The sequence below is a fragment of the Macaca fascicularis genome, chromosome 16 (assembly GCF_037993035.2).
Source record: "Macaca fascicularis isolate 582-1 chromosome 16, T2T-MFA8v1.1".
Classification (NCBI taxonomy): domain Eukaryota; kingdom Metazoa; phylum Chordata; class Mammalia; order Primates; family Cercopithecidae; genus Macaca; species Macaca fascicularis.
Genome location: NC_088390.1, coordinates 6147691 through 6164544, shown reverse-complemented (window position 1 = coordinate 6164544; position 16854 = coordinate 6147691). Strand labels below are relative to the sequence as shown.

The following is a 16854-nucleotide window of genomic DNA, read 5'->3' as shown; positions in this document are numbered from 1 at the left end:
GAGGAAGGTGCAAAGCAGGGCCATATGCAGCCCATGTGCTCTTCTCCCAGCCCTGTATGAACTCCACTGCTCCTTGAATGCCCCATGAGGCACAGGTCTCATTTTATAAAGGAGAAACCTGGTGCCAAAGACACAGAAGGGTGCAAAGCAGGTCCATGTGCAGCCCACATGCTCTTCTCCCAGCCCCGCATGAGCTCCTGAGCAGAAGCAGAGATGCAAAGGGGTGCATATCACCCTACTATGCACTCATAGAGGTGGAGAAGATTCTTGGCAATCAAGCTGGCATCTAAGTAAAATGCCTTGACATATGGACCTCAGCAGGCATGGGGGGCAAGGGGAGGAGGTGAGCTTAAGCCCAGGCAGAGCAGCACTAAGTCCCTAGCAGGATGGGGTTTGAGTGCCTACCTGTGTATACTGATCCTGCATCCTGCAGTGCCTGTGTATACTGATCCTGCATCCTGCAGTGCCTACCTGTGTATACTGATCCTGCATCCTGATGGGCATCCTGCCTGTACTGACAAGCCTCCCACCCCCACCACAAGGTCCCTGATTACCTTTGCTCTTCCAGTTGCGGTCAGCTGCATACCCCAGGTGCCCGGCACATTTCCTGTTGAATTCTGCCACCAGGGACCTGTATGGGTTCCGGATCAGCAGGATGGCTGAATCAAACATCTCAATCTCCCTCCTGCCACTCTCATGAGTTTTGACACAGATGGTGCGTCGGCTCCGCCAGTGGTCCTTTTCGCCCTTGAACCCTGCAGGGAAAAATGAGAGGGTCTCTGTGGAGGATGGTGTCCATGGAGCCCCCTACCACAGCAGCAGACAGGTTGGGGAAAGCCGGCATCAGGGGCATAAGAGAGGCCCCATGGAAGGCACAGAGGGCACTGAGAGGACCTATGAATGGTGACAGGAACAGCTTCCACAGGAGTGACCCTTTCCAAGGGGAAGTGACAACAGGAATTGTCTAACAGTGGGGAAAGATGGCATCTGCAACAGAAATGAGATGAGGTATTCCCTGAAGACCTCCAGGAGTCAGGAGGCAGAGGACCTGTCATTGCAGATGCACGCATATATTTTGGGCGTCTTCATAGAGATCATTTTACGCAAGCATCACAGACAACCTTTGATTGAACCATAGCTGCAAACATAGCTGAATGAACAGACTGAGGCACAGAGTGAGCAGAGGACTTGCCCAAGATCACACAGCACTATGAAAACAGCACCAGGGCTCTCTCCACAGGCCACTGTGTGTCCCTATGAGGCCCCCAGCTTCCTCTCACCTTTCCACAGTCGGGGCAGGATCCTGACTTACAGGTTCAATGGCTGTGAGCAGGTGTAGATCCACCCTCTGACCTGATGCCGTGGTCCTATGACAGGGCCCAGCCTTGCCCCAGAGCAGGTCTGGTCAAAGCCTCATCCACAGTGCTTGAGCCTGGCCCTGAGGACCCAGGGCCCAGTTTCTATGAATGGAGACTTGTTCCCATTCATCAGCCTATCTGGGGCCCTCTCTTTCCTTGGTCCCTTACTATAGTCCTGGGCACTCAGAACCTGAATGACTACTGGCAGAGAAGGCCAGACTCCACCCATTCATCCAGAGTCACACATTTCTCAATGAAGGTTATTGTGTGTTCGCTGTGTTAGACTTTATTTCGGGGACAGAGGATTAAGCCTCAGACCTTGTCTTTAAGCTTATGTTCTAGTAGAGGAAATAGCCTAAGTGCAGGCTATAGGGGTTTATGGAAACAAAGAGCAGGGGTTCCAAATAGTGGGATGTTCTAGAAGTCTTCCTGGGAAGAGGTCTCCTGAAACTAGTCTCCTGGCCACACCCCACATAGCCCACGCACCCAGCTCTGAGACATGTTCCCTAAGTGCTCATGCGCTTCTCTTGGGCTCTTGGAAACAAAAGGAGTCCTACCACCTGCTCCTCTGCAGGAACGGCTGGAAGGCATTTGTATCTGCAGTGAGCACTGAGGGATGCTTTGATGCCTGGAAAATGCAAGTCTCTTTTGAATCTGGAAGTCCGGGTTTACCCATTGAAGCTTCAAACTCATCTCTGCCATAGGCCAAACACCAGAAGGCCTCGCTTTGATTCATTCTGTCAAACAGCTGGAAAATGCTATGAAAGGAAGAGTCAAACTGGAATGAATAAACTTGAGATCTGGTCTTTAACAACCCTGAGACCCAGGGTGCCTTCCATACTGCCTCGGCCTCTTCCAACAACAGCTATTCTGCCTTGCAGCGCAGACCACATTCGACCTACCACAATAGATTTGGCGGTTGGGCATTGGTGATGCTCTGTGAATTGTGCGTGTGTGTGTGTGTGTGTGTGTGTGTGTGTGTGATCACTCTGTCAGTGCTCTGAGGCCACTGGCTACATCTAATGGTGCTGTAAGGCTCAAAGATGTGTGTGAGGTATCTCTAAAGCATTTCTGAGGCAGTGTCAACCCAACCTCTACAGCTGTCAATACCAGTCATTGGGCCACTTACTATATGGAGACCAAAACAGCCAGCTGCTTGAATAAGGTGAGGGTCTTGGAGATGAACAAGGTGGGTAACTGCAGCTTGGGCACAGTGGGTGAGTCCCAGGGGACTAAGCCAGAGTGGATGGGGCCATGTGCTCATGTGACCACTTCCTCCCTCACCTGAAGGCGCCTGTAACACTCGAGGCTCCCGGGGACGATGAGGCTGGGTTATATGGACAATGATAGCTTTTTCTCAGAACCAAGATTGTTATGAGTGATTCCAGAAGCCAATGCCAAGCTCAGGAAGTTTCTGTTTCTCTAGGACGTCACTGACAGCATCAACTTTCCTAAACCAAACTCTGATTAAGAAATCCAGAGAAAATGGGCCGGGCATGGTGGCTCGCGCCTATAATCCCAGCACTTTAGGAGGGCAAGGCAGGCAGATCACTTGAGGTCAGGAATTTGAGACTAGCCTGGCCAACATGGTGAAACCCCCCGTCTCTACTAAAATACAAAAATTAGCTGGGCGCGGTGGTGGGTGCCTGCAGTTCTAGCTACTCAGGAGGCTTAGACAGGAGAACCACTTAAACCCGAGAGGCGGAGGTTGCAGCGAGTTGAGATCGTGCCACTGCACTCCATCCTGGGCGACAGAGTAAGAGTGAGACTCTATCTTAAAAAAAAAAAAAAGAAAAAAAAAGGAAGAAAGAAAGCAAGAAAGAAACCCGGAGAAAATGTTGCAATGCTTGACAACAGAGAAATACATTTTAATAGATTTTGCCAAATTTTATGCCAATGGACTTGTCTGAGGTTTTTCATTCTTAAACAAAACACAGACTTCAGTCATTTAACTTAATTTCTCTTATTTCTACAAGGGAAAGATCACAAATCAAAATTCTTAAAAGATTTTTAGACTTTTTTATTACATTTTGATGAACTATTTCTTGCCTCAAAAAAGGAATGAGCAGATTAAATCAGTTTCACCCCTAATTATTGAGGGTTCTAAAAATTGAGGAAAATTAAGAAATGTTTATAGAGAGAATATTCAAGCTGCTAGTCTTTCCCTTTGAATCCAGAATAGGCATGATCTCATGAAGTTTCACTCTAAATGGGGTCCTAGGACTGCCTTCATCAGGATCACCTGGGAGCTTGTTAGAAATAAAAATTCCTAGGCCCCACCTCAGACCACCTGAATCAGACTGTCAGGCGTGTGGGCCAGGAACCTAAGTTTTAAAAAGCCCTCCAGGTGATTCTTTTTTTTACTTAAAAATATTTTTATTAAAAAAGAATGAGTTCATGTCCTTTGCAAGGACATGGATGAAGCTGGGAGCCATCATTCTCAGCAAACTAACACAGGAACAGAAAACCAAACACCACATGTTCCCACTCACAAGTGGGAATTGAACAATGAGAACACATGGACACAGGGAGGGGAACATCACACACCGGGGCCTGTTGGGGCTGTGGGACAAGGGGAGGGAGAGCATTAGGACAAATGCCTAATGCATGCGGGGCTTAAAACCTAGATGACAGGTTGATGGGTGCAGCCAACCACCATGGCACACGTATACCTATGTAACAAACCTGCACGTTCTGCACGTGTATCCCAGAACTTAAAGTAAAATAAAATAAAAATAAATATTTTTATTATTATTTTAAACAGACACATGATAAATGTACACCTTCTTTATGGGGTGCAATGTGATATTTCAATGCATGTATAAAATGTTGAATAATCAAATCAAAGTAATTAGGACATCCATCACCTCAAACATTTATCATTTCTCTGAGCTGGAAACATTCAAAATCCTCTCTTCTGGCTACCTGAAAACACACAATCAATTATTGTCAACTGTAGTCACCCTACAGCGCTATAAAACACTAGAACTTATTCCGCATATCTAGCTGTAATTTTGTATCCATTAACCAACCTCTCCCTATCCTGCCCTCCCTCCTACCCTTCCCAGCCTCTAGTGACCACTATTCTACTCTCCATGTCAGTGAGATCAACTTTTTAAGCTTTGACATATGCATGAGAGCATGTGGTATTTATCTTTCTGTGCCTGGCTTATTTCACTTAACACAATGTCCCTTAGGCTCATTCATGTTGCCATGAATTAGAGCACTTAATTCTTTTTTTATGGCTAACTAGCCATTGTGTATATGTACCACATTTTAAAAATTCACCTATTAATGGATACTAAGGTTGATTCCATACCGTGGCTATTGTGTATGGTGCTGCAATAAGCATGAGAGTACAGATACCTCTTCAACATACTGATTTCCTTTCCCTTGAATATATACCCAGCAGTGGGATTGCTGGATAATATATATGGCAATTCTATTTCTTTTGAGGAGCCCCCATATTGTTTTCCATAACAGCTGTACTAGTTTACATTCCCATCAACTGTGTATAAGAGTTCTCTTTTCTCCACATCCTTGCCAGCACTTGTTATTTTCTGTCTTTTTGATAGTAGCCATTCTAACTGGGGTGAGATGATATCTCATTGTGGTTCGGATTTGCATTTCCCTGGTAATTAGTGACACTGAGCATTTTTTTCATATACTGTTGACCATTTGTGTGTCTTCTTTTGATAAATGTTGTATCATCTGTCAATTTTTAAATCAGATGCTTTTGGTGTTTTTGTTGTTGAGTTCCTTATATATTCTGGTTATTAAGCCCTTGTTGGGTGAATGGTTTGCCAGTATTTTCTCCCATCCTGCAGGCTGTCTCTTCTCTCTGTTGATTGTTTCCATTGTTGTGCAGAAGTTTTTCCATTTGACATCATCCCATGTGTCTAATTTTGCTTTTCTTGTCTGTGCTTTTGAGGTCCTATCTCAAAAGCAAAAACATCTTTGCCCAGACCAATGTCCTGAAATATTCCCTGTTTTCTTCTAGTAGTTTAATAGATTTGGGTCTTATATTTAAGTAAGTCTTCATTTTGAGTTGATTTTTGCATAAGGAGAGGGAGAGGGGTATAGCTTCAGTCTTCTGCATACGGGTATCCAGTCTTCCCAACACCATTTGTACAGCCTCAGTCTTCTGCATACGGTTATCCAGTCTTCCCAACACCATTTGTACAGCCTCAGTCTTCTGCATACGGGTATCCAGTCTTCCCAACACCATTTGTACAGCCTGTCTTCTGCATATGGTTATCCAGTCTTCCCAACACCATTTGTACAGCCTCAGTCTTCTGCATATGGGTATCCAGTCTTCCCAACACCATTTGTACAGCCTGTCTTCTGCATACGGTTATCCAGTCTTCCCAACACCATTTGTACAGCCTCAGTCTTCTGCATACGGGTATCCAGTCTTCCCAACACCATTTGTACAGCCTGTCTTCTGCATATGATTATCCAGTCTTCCCAACACCATTTGTACAGCCTCAGTCTTCTGCATACGGGTATCCAGTCTTCCCAACACCATTTGTACAGCCTCAGTCTTCTGCATACGGGTATCCAGTCTTCCCAACACCATTTGTACAGCCTCAGTCTTCTGCATACGGTTATCCAGTCTTCCCAACACCATTTGTACAGCCTCAGTCTTCTGCATATGGTTATCCAGTCTTCCCAACACCATTTGTACAGCCTCAGTCTTCTGCATATGGGTATCCAGTCTTCCCAACACCATTTGTACAGCCTCAGTCTTCTGCATATGGGTATCCAGTCTTCCCAACACCATTTATTGAAGAGACTGTCCTTTTCCAAATGTATGTTCTTGGCTTCTCTGTCAAAAATGAGTTGGCTGTAAATGCATGGATTTATTTCTGGGTTCTCTATTTTGTTCTATGCATCTGTTTTTATAGCAGTACCATGCTGTTTTTTGTCACTAAAGCTTTGTAACATATTTTCAAGTCAGCAGTGTGATGCCTCCAGCTTTGTTCTTTTTGCTCAGAGTTGCCTTGGCTATTCAGGGTCTTTTGCAGTTCCATACAAATTTTAGAATTGTTTCTTTCTGTTTCCATGAAGAATGCCATTGGTGTTTTGATAGGGATTATATTGGATCTGTTGATTGCTTTTGCTAGTATGGTCATTTTCCCAATATTAATTCTTCCAATCCATAAATGTGGGATGTCTTTCCATTTTTTGTGTGTCCTCTTCAATTTCTTAAGTGTTGTAGAGTTTTCTTTGCAGAGGTCTTTCATCTCTTTTATTAAATTTATTCATAGGTATTTTTTCATAGCTATCTAAATGGCACTGCTTTCTTGATTTCTTTTTCAGTAGTTCACGATTGGTATATGGAAATGCTACTGATTTTTGTATATTGATTTTGTATCCTGTAACTTTACTGAATTCATTTATCGGTTCTAAGGGTTTCTTAGTGACACCTTTAGGCATTTCTATATGTAAGATCAGGCCATCTGCAAACAGGGACAAGTGGACTTCTTCCTTTCCAATTTGGATGCGCTTTGTTTCTTTTTCTTGCCTAATTGCTGCATAAGACTTCCATTACTAGGCTGAATAGACATCGTGAAAGCGGGCATCCTTGTCTTGTTTCAGTTCTTAGAGTAAAGGTTTTCAACCCTTTCTTCATTTGGTATGATACTAGCTTTGGGTTTTTCACATATTGGCCTTCATTGTGTTGAGGTACATTCCGTCTCTATCTAATTTGTTGATTGTTTTTGCCATAAAGGGACGTCGAATTTTATCATTTATTTCTGCTCTGATCTTCATCATTTCTTTCCCTGCAGTACTTTTGGGTTTGGTTTGTTCTCGCTTTCCTAGCTCTTTGAGGTATGTCATTAGGTTGCTTATTTAAAATTTTTCTACTATTTTGACGTAGGCATTTATTACTATAAACTTCCATCTTAGAACTTCTTTTGCTGTATCCCATAGGTTTTGGTATAAAGTTAAAAACACAGTTGAGAGCTCTGGTGACAGACTAGATCATTAATTTCATTCATTAAAAATTCATTTTAATTATTCAGCTAACAGATTCATTTGGTTGTTTTTATGATATCTATTTCTATTGAATTTCTCATTCGGATCATAAAACGTTTTCCTAATTTCATTGAATTGTCTATTTGTATTCTCTTATATCATGCTGAATTTCCTTAAAATCATTATTTTAAATTACTTTTCAGGTATTTCATACATTTCATTTTCTTTTAGGTCTGTTACTAGAGAATTATGTCATGTTCTGTCCTTGCTCTTTTTTTTTTTTTTTTTTTTTTTTTTGAGACGGAGTGTCGCTCTGTTGCCCAGGCTGGAGTGCAGTGGCGTGATCTTGGCTCACTGCAACCTCCGCCTCTCAGGTTCAAGCAATTCTCCTGCCTCAGCCTCCTGAGTAGCTGGGACTATAGGCGCCCGCCACCATGCCCGGCTAATGTTTGTATTTTTAGTAGAAATGGGTTTCACCATATCGGTCAGGCTGGTCTCAAATCCCAACCTCAGGTGATCCACCCACCTCAGCCTCCCAAAGTGCTGGGATTACAGGCGTGAGCCACTGCGCCTGGCCTCCTTGCTCTTTCACGTTTCTTGTGTGACTGCATTGATATCTGCACATCTGGGGGGACAGTCACCTCTTCCAATTTTACGGAGGAGCTTTCATAGGAAAAGACTTTTTCTAGTAGATGTATCCTATAGCATGGGTTGGGTAGCATGCTTAGGTTTTGGTTCTGGGTGGGGGAGTAGTGTAGTCTCAGTGTCATTTCCTTGTCTGTAATCAATATCAGTGGTGTCTGCAACTGCCTCAGTGGCCTAGGTTGTGAGTGTTCGTGGATACAATGGTGTAACTTTGCTGTGGATGGGGACCACCAGGCAGGCTGGTCTTCAGTCCCTGAAGGGTGAGTATGGCACACAGTGGCTCCACCTACAGGTGGTTCTTATGTACACTCAAGTTTGAGATGCACTGCTCTAGTGCCCTGAGAAGCTTGCGTGGGAAGGTGACAGTTTGGTCACTGGGAGCTGCCTTCCATTGTCCTCTGTAGCTTTGACTTACCTTTGTTGTAGAGGGTTCCATCAAAGTAGTAGCTCCCTGTATAGAAGCCAGTGGCGTGCTCAATGAGGTGCCGTGCCCATGTGTTCCCAGCTCCTGGGAAGCTTGACAAAGCCACAAACACCTTGGATTTGTTAGGCAGGAACCTCCTGTCTGTACAACGAGTGTCTGAAAGTCCAAAAGTCATCACGGGATTGGTTACTCACTTCCATTATGACTCACCAATTCACCACTAAACTCCCTTAGAGGGACTGAAGAACGAAGACTCCCGTTTAATAGATGAGGGAACCAAGACCCAAAGCAGGGAAGAGATCTTCCAACTATACCTTAGCTGCACAGGTCTGTGGCTAGTCAGAGGAAGCCCCGTGATGAGGCCTCCAAGACGGCAGTGCAGGAGTGGGATGGGAATCAGACACCCTAGGGACCCTCGACTCCCATTCTGTCTCTATGACCACAGCCAAACTCTTGCTCCTAAGTTAGCACAGATAATTCCAGATTCTACCAGGGGAAGTGGGAGGGGATTGAGGCTATGCTGAGCAAAGTGACACACCCAGGGACTATCAACAGTAAACCAGAGCTGGACTAATGACAGGCAAGTCATTCTTGTGTCTCATCCCCAGGGGAGCTACAAGGAGCACATGAAATCACCAAGGGAAAGCCCCAAAACCTCCAGGGCCGTGCTGGGTCACAGTAGGCACTTGATAAAGGTGGTAACATCTCTCTTCACCTGCTCTTCTTTTCATCAGTTCCTAAGGTCAATAGGGGCAGACCTGATGCTCACACCAAGGAGGGTTCCCAGGTCCTGGAGGCACCAGTGGCCCCTGCAGCTCCTGGGATCCCATTCTTCCCACATTTCCCAATCCTACCACCTTTCTGTTGCTATCTCTCTGGGACCTGTCCCTCTCTGCTCATCCTCTTACCATTGTCATCCCCAGAGAGATTTAGATAAAAGGTCCAGTGTTTTTTAAAGTGAGTCCAGGATTCAGCCTCTGTGGAGGGTGGAAACCTGACTCTCCCCATTATCTCCACCACCCATCAAGATGCCAAGACGTTTACACAGACACCGGCCATACCTCATAACTCTATGCTTGGCCATGACTGGTATCTCCCAACCCTGGAAGCTCTCCCCACCCCCCAGACCAAATGCCACTACCAGTCAGGGACGCAGAACCCACCTTGCACAGGCGTCTGGTAGACCTCACAGTATTCTGCCAGCCTCTGTGCCTCAGGGTCCTGGCCACATAGTGAGCTGTCCATGGCATCACGCAGGTTGAACTGGGGGGTAGGGTAAGCACAGTAGCATTCCCAGCCCCTGAGAATGGCCAAGGGGAACTCCTGCCAGGGAAAGATAAGAAGAGAAGCACATTGAGTGAATTTGAGGGTCCTGCTTCCCAGGGCTCAGGAATGGGATGAACATGGACGATGTACGGCCAGCTGTATAGAATCCACAGGGATGACCACCATCCTTCCACCACTACACTCCGTGCCCAGTTCCGGAGATACAAAGCTCAACAAGACGTGAGCTTCAAGTAGCTCAAGTAGCCCTTGTTCTTATAAGCACAGCCCTACTTGGTTGGTTCCTTGACAAGTCAACAGTATGAGCAGCAATATGACTGAGGGGTGAGTGACGTGAAGAAAGCAGGGGACAGAAGCTGGAACCATGCTTTTGAGACTCCAAGGCATTTATCAGGAGTGCCAGGGATAGAAAGGGCACTCTGGGCAGGGGCATTCATAGGAGTGGATGTCTGCACGGCACAGAGCGGGGCAGATCAGCTGGCACAGGGCTGCCCAGGGTTCCACGTGTCACACCACTAATGAACAGAGCTCGAGCCCTGAGAGAGGACTGAGATTCCCTCCGGCCCTCCTTGGCCAGCCACCTCCCTGGAAAGAAACCAAAACCACCTCTCATGCCAGATGCCCCAGTGCAGGGTGCAGAGATTCTCATATAGTCATCTTTCCAAAGATGGAAGGGGTGGAGAAGAACAGACTTTGTTCCTGCCCGAGATGCTCACCCCAAGGAGGACTCTTAAAAAATGGAGGGGGGCCCTGTCAGGGGTAGAAGAGAGGAGTCGTCTCACTCTGTGGGCCAGCCCAGCTCCCAGCAGTCTCTTAAGTGGGTCCTTGTTCCCCTTTGGGGAAGCCACACCACAGCTTGAAGAGAGCTGGTGGCTGGCATCCTGAAGGTGTGAAAGTGAATTCCGGCTCACTTGCCAGGCACCCTTGAGCAAGGTGCCTAACCTCTTTGAATGTCATCACTGAAAAAAGCAATAAAATCTGCCTTGTAGGTTTATGGTGAGGACTAAATGAGACGGGTCCAAAGTGCCTAGCACTGGGCCCGCCACGCTGTACTTTCAGGGAGAAAGAGGTCATGCTCGACCTCCTTAACCCTCTGGGCATCAGCTGTGTCTTGCTCAAAAATATATCCACCCACCACTCCCACATGTATAGGAAAGTCCTCGCTCTGCCCCAGGCACTAGCCCCTTTTCATCTCTTCCCTCTCTGCATCCTACAGTCGGAGATGCTAGGCCTTTGGGAGCATAGAGAGATGAGAGAGTAATCTGCGAGTGTGTGTGCCAGGGAGGGAGGCAGTGGGCGGAGAAAGCTTCTCACTGCTAAGGGAAATGCTGCAGAAACCTTTTTATTTTTTGCCCACAGCAAAAATCTCATAAATAAATAAGAAAAAGAAAATCAATAGCATTTTTTGAGCATGGCTAGGTAAAGCTGAGGATTTTGGCACTCATAAAAGACAACAGACTGAGTCCCATGCAAGCGAAGATGACGCAGGGCCTGGGGCATTGGTGGGAGGACGGGTATGTTTGGAGGGAGTGGGGGAAATGCTGCTGGAGGTTGCCCCCCGCTGTCAGGCTGCTCTTGTAAGCGCAGGCCGCATGCTCTCCTAGGTGCCAAGCAGCCCCCAGGAAAGCCTCCCCCTGCTCGCCTCATCCTTCTTCAAGCCAAGGAGGCACCTGCGCTGTGAGTAAGTATACCATGGACTATCGAACTTCGGTGGTACCTCCAACTAGACCCATCCTCACGGCCGCCACACCACTCTTCTGTGGAAAGCGAGAGCTGGGTCCTGACCCTCAATCTCCACACTGCTGGCTTTGCTAGAAGCAAGTTTCCCCGGTGATGTGAATTCGTGAAAAGCAACTTCAAGAATTGCCACCTCCGGTCTCTACAGCTTCATCCACCCTCTATCACAAAACCCTCATCCTGCCTCATTCCACACCAACACCTTCATCACAGTGACAACAGAAACAAGCAGCGCAGGTGTCCACAGCACACAGCGGGCGGTCTGTGTCTCAGGCACCTCTGTCCATGCTGGCTGCTATGGGCTGCACTGTGTCCCCCAAATTCATATGTTGAAGTCCTAACCCCAGGGTCTTAGAATGGGACCTTATTTGGATGTAGGATCATTTTTTTTTTTTTTCTTTTTGAGACAGAGTCTCACTCTGTCGCTCAGGCTGGAGTGCTGTGGCACGATCTCAGCTCACGGCAACTTCTGCCTCCCCAGCTCAAGCGATTCTCCTGCCTCAGCTTCCCAAGTAGCTAGGACCACAGGCACGCTCCACCACGCCTGGCTCATTTTTGTATTTTTATTAGAGACGGGGTTTCACCATGTTGGCGAGTCTGGTCTTGAACTCCTGACCTCAGGTGATCCGCCCACCTCGGCCTCCCAAAGTGCTGGGATTACAGAGATAATTAAGTTCAAATGAGGCCATCAGGGTAGGCTCTAATCCAATATGACAAAGGTCCTTACGAGAAGAGGAGGTTAGGACATGGCCAACACACAGACCAAGGGACAAGCACACAAGGACACAGTAAGAAGGCTGCCATCTGCAAGCCAAAGAGAGAGGTCTCGGAAGAAACCAACCCTGCTGAGACCTTGATCTCAGACTTTCAGCTTCCAGACTGAGAAAATAAACGTCTGTTGTTTACACTGCCCAGTCTGTGGCACTCTGTCACGGCAGCCAAGCTGACCAATGCAGTAGCTTCCTTGCTGTTCCCTGACTTCTCCACTCATGATCCCACCTCAGGGCCTGTGCACTTGCTGCTCCCCCTGCCAGGAATGCCCTTCACCCAGATACCCTCATAGCTCTCTCCCGCACTTCCTTCAAGTCGCTTCCTCCATGGGGCCTTCCCCGGCCACCCCCTTTTCAAGGTGCAAACTCCTCCCACCATCACCAACACATCCTATTGCCTCACCATGCTTTCCAGTTTTGTGTAATAACCTATCTGATGACATGCTCTGATCCCAGGTGTACCATTCAACCAAGACAGGCAGCACATCCATGACACCAGAGGCCCCTCTCCCCATTCACTGTCATCCTGCCCTCCCCAGAACAACCACTTTTCAGATTTCTATCGCCACGGATTCATTTTATCTATACTAAAACGTCATATAAATAGAATCACCCAGCACATGTTTTCGTGTGCCTGGCTTCTTTCATTCAGAAAAATATCTGTCAAATCCATCCATGTTGTTATCTGCGTCTGTGGATCATTCCTTTTTCATTGCTGTGTAGTATTCCATCCAAGGATGCACTGGTTTGTTGATTCATCCACTTGTGGATTGACATCTGGGCTGTTCCCAGTTTTTAGCTATTGTGAATAATGCTCCTCCAAACATTCTTGTGCAAGCCTTGCAGTCCATAAATGTTTGCATTTCTCATGAGTAAACATCTAGGATTCCTACTTCCTTTTCCTCCACGACATGGATCACCATACAACATACTATATAATTTACTTATTTACCTGGTTGGTTGTTTGCCTCTTTCCACAAGAACATAAGCAGGGTTGTTGTGTTTTTTGTGTGCTTTGTTATATTCTCAGAATCTGGAAAAGTGCCTTGCACGTGGCAGATGCTCAATAAATGTTTGATGGATGAAGAAATGAATGAATGAATGAATGAATGAATGAATGAATGAATGAATGAAGAAAGAAATGAATGTCCCTTCCAAATCCCAACCACACCAGAAGCTGCTGGAAACTAACTTGGGTCTCATTTTTCTGCTGGTCATTGGGTTAACTGCACCACAGGCATGAGGGAGAAGAAAGCCCGCTCTCTCTAAGCAAATCTTCCCCACATCAGAAAGCCCAGAGTGGGCTCTGCTGTCCTGGGATTCCTGTTCCGAGGAAAAAAAATGTCACCAGCATATGGTAAATCTACTCAAGGCACGTTGGCTCCGTCTCCCTCCCCAGCAGTAACAGCACCGCTGACGTTGATGCCTCACAATCTTATATCCCAGGGCTGGAGAATGGGCTGCCCCCAGCAGTGACCCGAACCTTTTTGCTTCCTTGAGTGGATTAAACTGTCAAGTTTCCGGGTGTTTGCAGAGCGACGGGAGAGCTGCAGACAGTAATGTGGTTTTATTTACAACATCACCGCTTCAGCAACATCACTGGATTCTGAAAACACAGAACAATTTTCAGCCCCTTGGGGATTTCTAGGACATGATTTCCATAAAAATTAAATATTGATGAATCTTATCTCTCTGCCAACTTCCCTGCTCCCCCCACCCTACCCTACGCTTCAGCGAGAGAGAGAAGAGGAAAAAAGATCCAAGAATGCAAGGCAGAAAAAGAAAGTGAGAAGATAGATGTGGGATTGTTTCAGACAGGTGAGGGGTGAAAGAAAGACCCGGCGGTGGCTCACACCTGTAATCCCAGCACTTTGGGAGGCCGAGGCGGGCGAATCACAAGGTCAGGAGATCGAGACCACGGTGAAACCCTGTCTCTACTAAAAATACAAAAAACTAGCCGGGTGCGGTGGTGGGCGCCTGTAGTCCCAGCTACTCGGGAGGCTGGGGCAGGAGAATGGCGTGAACCCAGGAGGCGGAGCTTGCAGTGAGCCAGGATCGCGCCACTGCACTCCAGCTTGGGCGACAGAGCAAGACTCCGTCTCAAAAAAAAAAAAAAAAAAAAAAAAAAAAAAAAAAAAAAAAAAAAAGGAAGACCCGGCTCAGCCTGCGTCCGAGGGCAGAAAGGAAACGCATCCTCATCCTGATCGTGCATCTACAGCCTGAGCCTGGCTCGGTCTGAACGCAGGGCTAGTGCTGGGCTGGGCTGAGGTACGGGTGGGCACTCAGCCTGGAGCAAGGTCATGACTTAGCAAGGGCAGGGCTCGGGGCTGGCCAGGATCCACATGCAGGAGGCTTGGTCAAGGAGTGAACCTTCCTCCAGGTTAGAGGTAAGGAGCAAGGCCCCAGGCGGGACCCCTGTAGCAAACCAGCCCCTCTGGGCATCATCTCCTCCATCGTCATTCCTCCTCTAGCACTTTTCTCAGGATCGCCAGGATTACACAGAATGACAGAGATTTCAGGGATCACAGAACGGGGAAATGGAAGCTGGGAAGTAGGCAGTGAAGAGCCCAGGATGCCCAGCGTGCCAGGTGACTGGGAAAAGGAGCCAGCCTTCTGGACTCCGAGTCCAGGGCCTTGCCACATCAACACAGCTCAACTCCTGAGAGGCAAACACATGGATGCACTGGGTTTCCAGTGAAATCTGCAAACCAGTACGGAGGTTAGCTCTGCCAGTCTCTTGCCTCCAGAGCAGTTCCCTTCACTCCAGAGGCAGGTCTGGATATTCAAGGTACAAAAAGGAAAAGGTACAAAAAGGAAAGAAGACACCCGCAAAGATGACTTCAAGGATTGGGGACAAAGGGGGCAGACTTTTGCTTTCAGGCATCTGTCAGGTTGGCTGAAAACTTGTCCAGTGATGCTGTAACTGAGCACGGGGCCTTGTGATTTGGAGAGGCAGATGCTGGGAGTGGAACCAACCCAAAGCTTGTCACCAGGAACTGTGGGCTTTGAATCCCATCCGTGGACTGCCCACGAGCAACTGGGCATCGCTGAGCCTTGGCGTTATCTTCTGTAAAAGGGGCAGTTTAATGACTCAGGGCTCTCACAGAGTTTGGATGTGTGTCCCCTCCAAATCTCATATTGAAATGTGACCCCTAATGTTGGCGGTGGGGCCTGGTGGGAAGCATTTGATCATAGGGGCAGATACCTTATGAATGGCTCAGCTCCATCCCTTTGGTAATGAATGAGGGAGTTCTTGCTCTCAGTTCACGGACAGCTGGTTGTTTATAGGAGGTTGGCACCCCCTCCCCATCTCTTTCTCCATCTCTCACCATGAGATATGCTGGCTCCCCCTTCACCTTCTACCATGATTGGAAGCTTCCTGAGGTCTCACTGGAAGCAGATGCTGGGGCCATACTCCTACAACTTGCAAAACCATGAGCCAAATAAACCTCTTTTCTTTATAAATTACTCAGCCTCAGGTATTCCTTTACAGCAATGCAAATGGGCTAACAGAGGCTCTGGCGTCTCTAGGTGTGAGTTTCAATTTAGCTGAATTGAGTCTTGGTTCCTCCACCCATATGGGGGATCTGGGGATTGAAATACTCTCGAAGTGCCTTTCAGAGAGTAGATACTCAGTAAACATGGATGGGCTGAGTCCAGAGGAGGCAAATGCATGGCGGCAGAGGCAAGGGCTTCCCCACACCCCCACAGCATCCACTTTTCTCCATGTAAAGAGCAGACTCACCAGTCCTCTTCTCCGTGCGCTGTAGCACACACTCTAAACAGAGGCTGCAATAGCCACTCTATGCATATGACAGCAGGCCAAGCATGATTGTTTGCGGCAAATGTCAGAATGTCTCCAGAGGACCCTGTGGGATGTCTCCAGGGGTGGGATGTCTCCAGGGGTGAATGGCTCTCTGAAGACCTGAGCCCCAGACAGCAGACCTACTTAACCCACCAACCCACCCCAGGCAACACCCTCCCTGTCAAAGCCAAACAAACATCCTTCAGACAGAAGAGTCTGTGAAACAGGGTGTGACTCAGAACCACCCAACCACTGGGATTCTGAGGTGCCTGGCTTTCCACTGACCTGGGAAAGGACTGGCTCTTCATCCCAGGAAGTTTCTCAAGCATCCTCCACACACTGAAAGAACTAGGGGATGCTGAATAATCACAACGATCATAAGCATTGTCTGGAACATGTGCTACTCCAGACACACCCCAAAACATAAATCACAAAACTGGTCGTGTCCACAAAGTTACTGAATCTTCATCACAGTCTGGTGAGGCACTTTCATCTCCACCCATCCCATTTAGCAGACGAGAAGACTAAGGCTCTGTGTTATGTGATCTGGCCAGGATCACAAAATGAGAAAGTGGCAGAGCAGGGATATGAACCCAGGTTACCATGATTCTAAAGCCCTTTTGCCAGTTCAGAAGGATGAGGCTAGAACACACACTTCCCAAAATGTATGAAAAGTCTTAAAACGGCTCATATAAAATGTATCTATCTTTTGCCCCAGCAATTCCTTATCTGCCTGTATAGCCCAATGAAACACATGAATGTGCTCAAAGGTTTATCTTCAAGGATGTTTGTGGCAGCATTGTTTATAATAGCAAAAAGGAAAAAGAAAAAAAAGAAAGGAAATGGCCT

General features: G+C 47.2%; 1 protein-coding gene across 8 annotated transcripts in view; it reads right to left on the bottom strand.

The window, feature by feature from the left end:
* WSCD1 (WSC domain containing 1) overlaps positions 1-16854 on the bottom strand; it is a 248354-nt gene that overhangs the window by 5805 nt on the left and 225695 nt on the right. For all 8 annotated transcript variants that reach the window (XM_005582657.5, XM_045375512.3, XM_045375513.3 and 5 more), the window contains 3 exons: positions 9573-9732; positions 8401-8565; positions 555-755 (listed from right to left, as the gene is read on the bottom strand). In XM_005582657.5, the coding sequence (XP_005582714.3) occupies positions 555-755; positions 8401-8565; positions 9573-9732 (526 nt within the window). The remainder of the gene's footprint in view (positions 1-554; positions 756-8400; positions 8566-9572; positions 9733-16854) is intronic.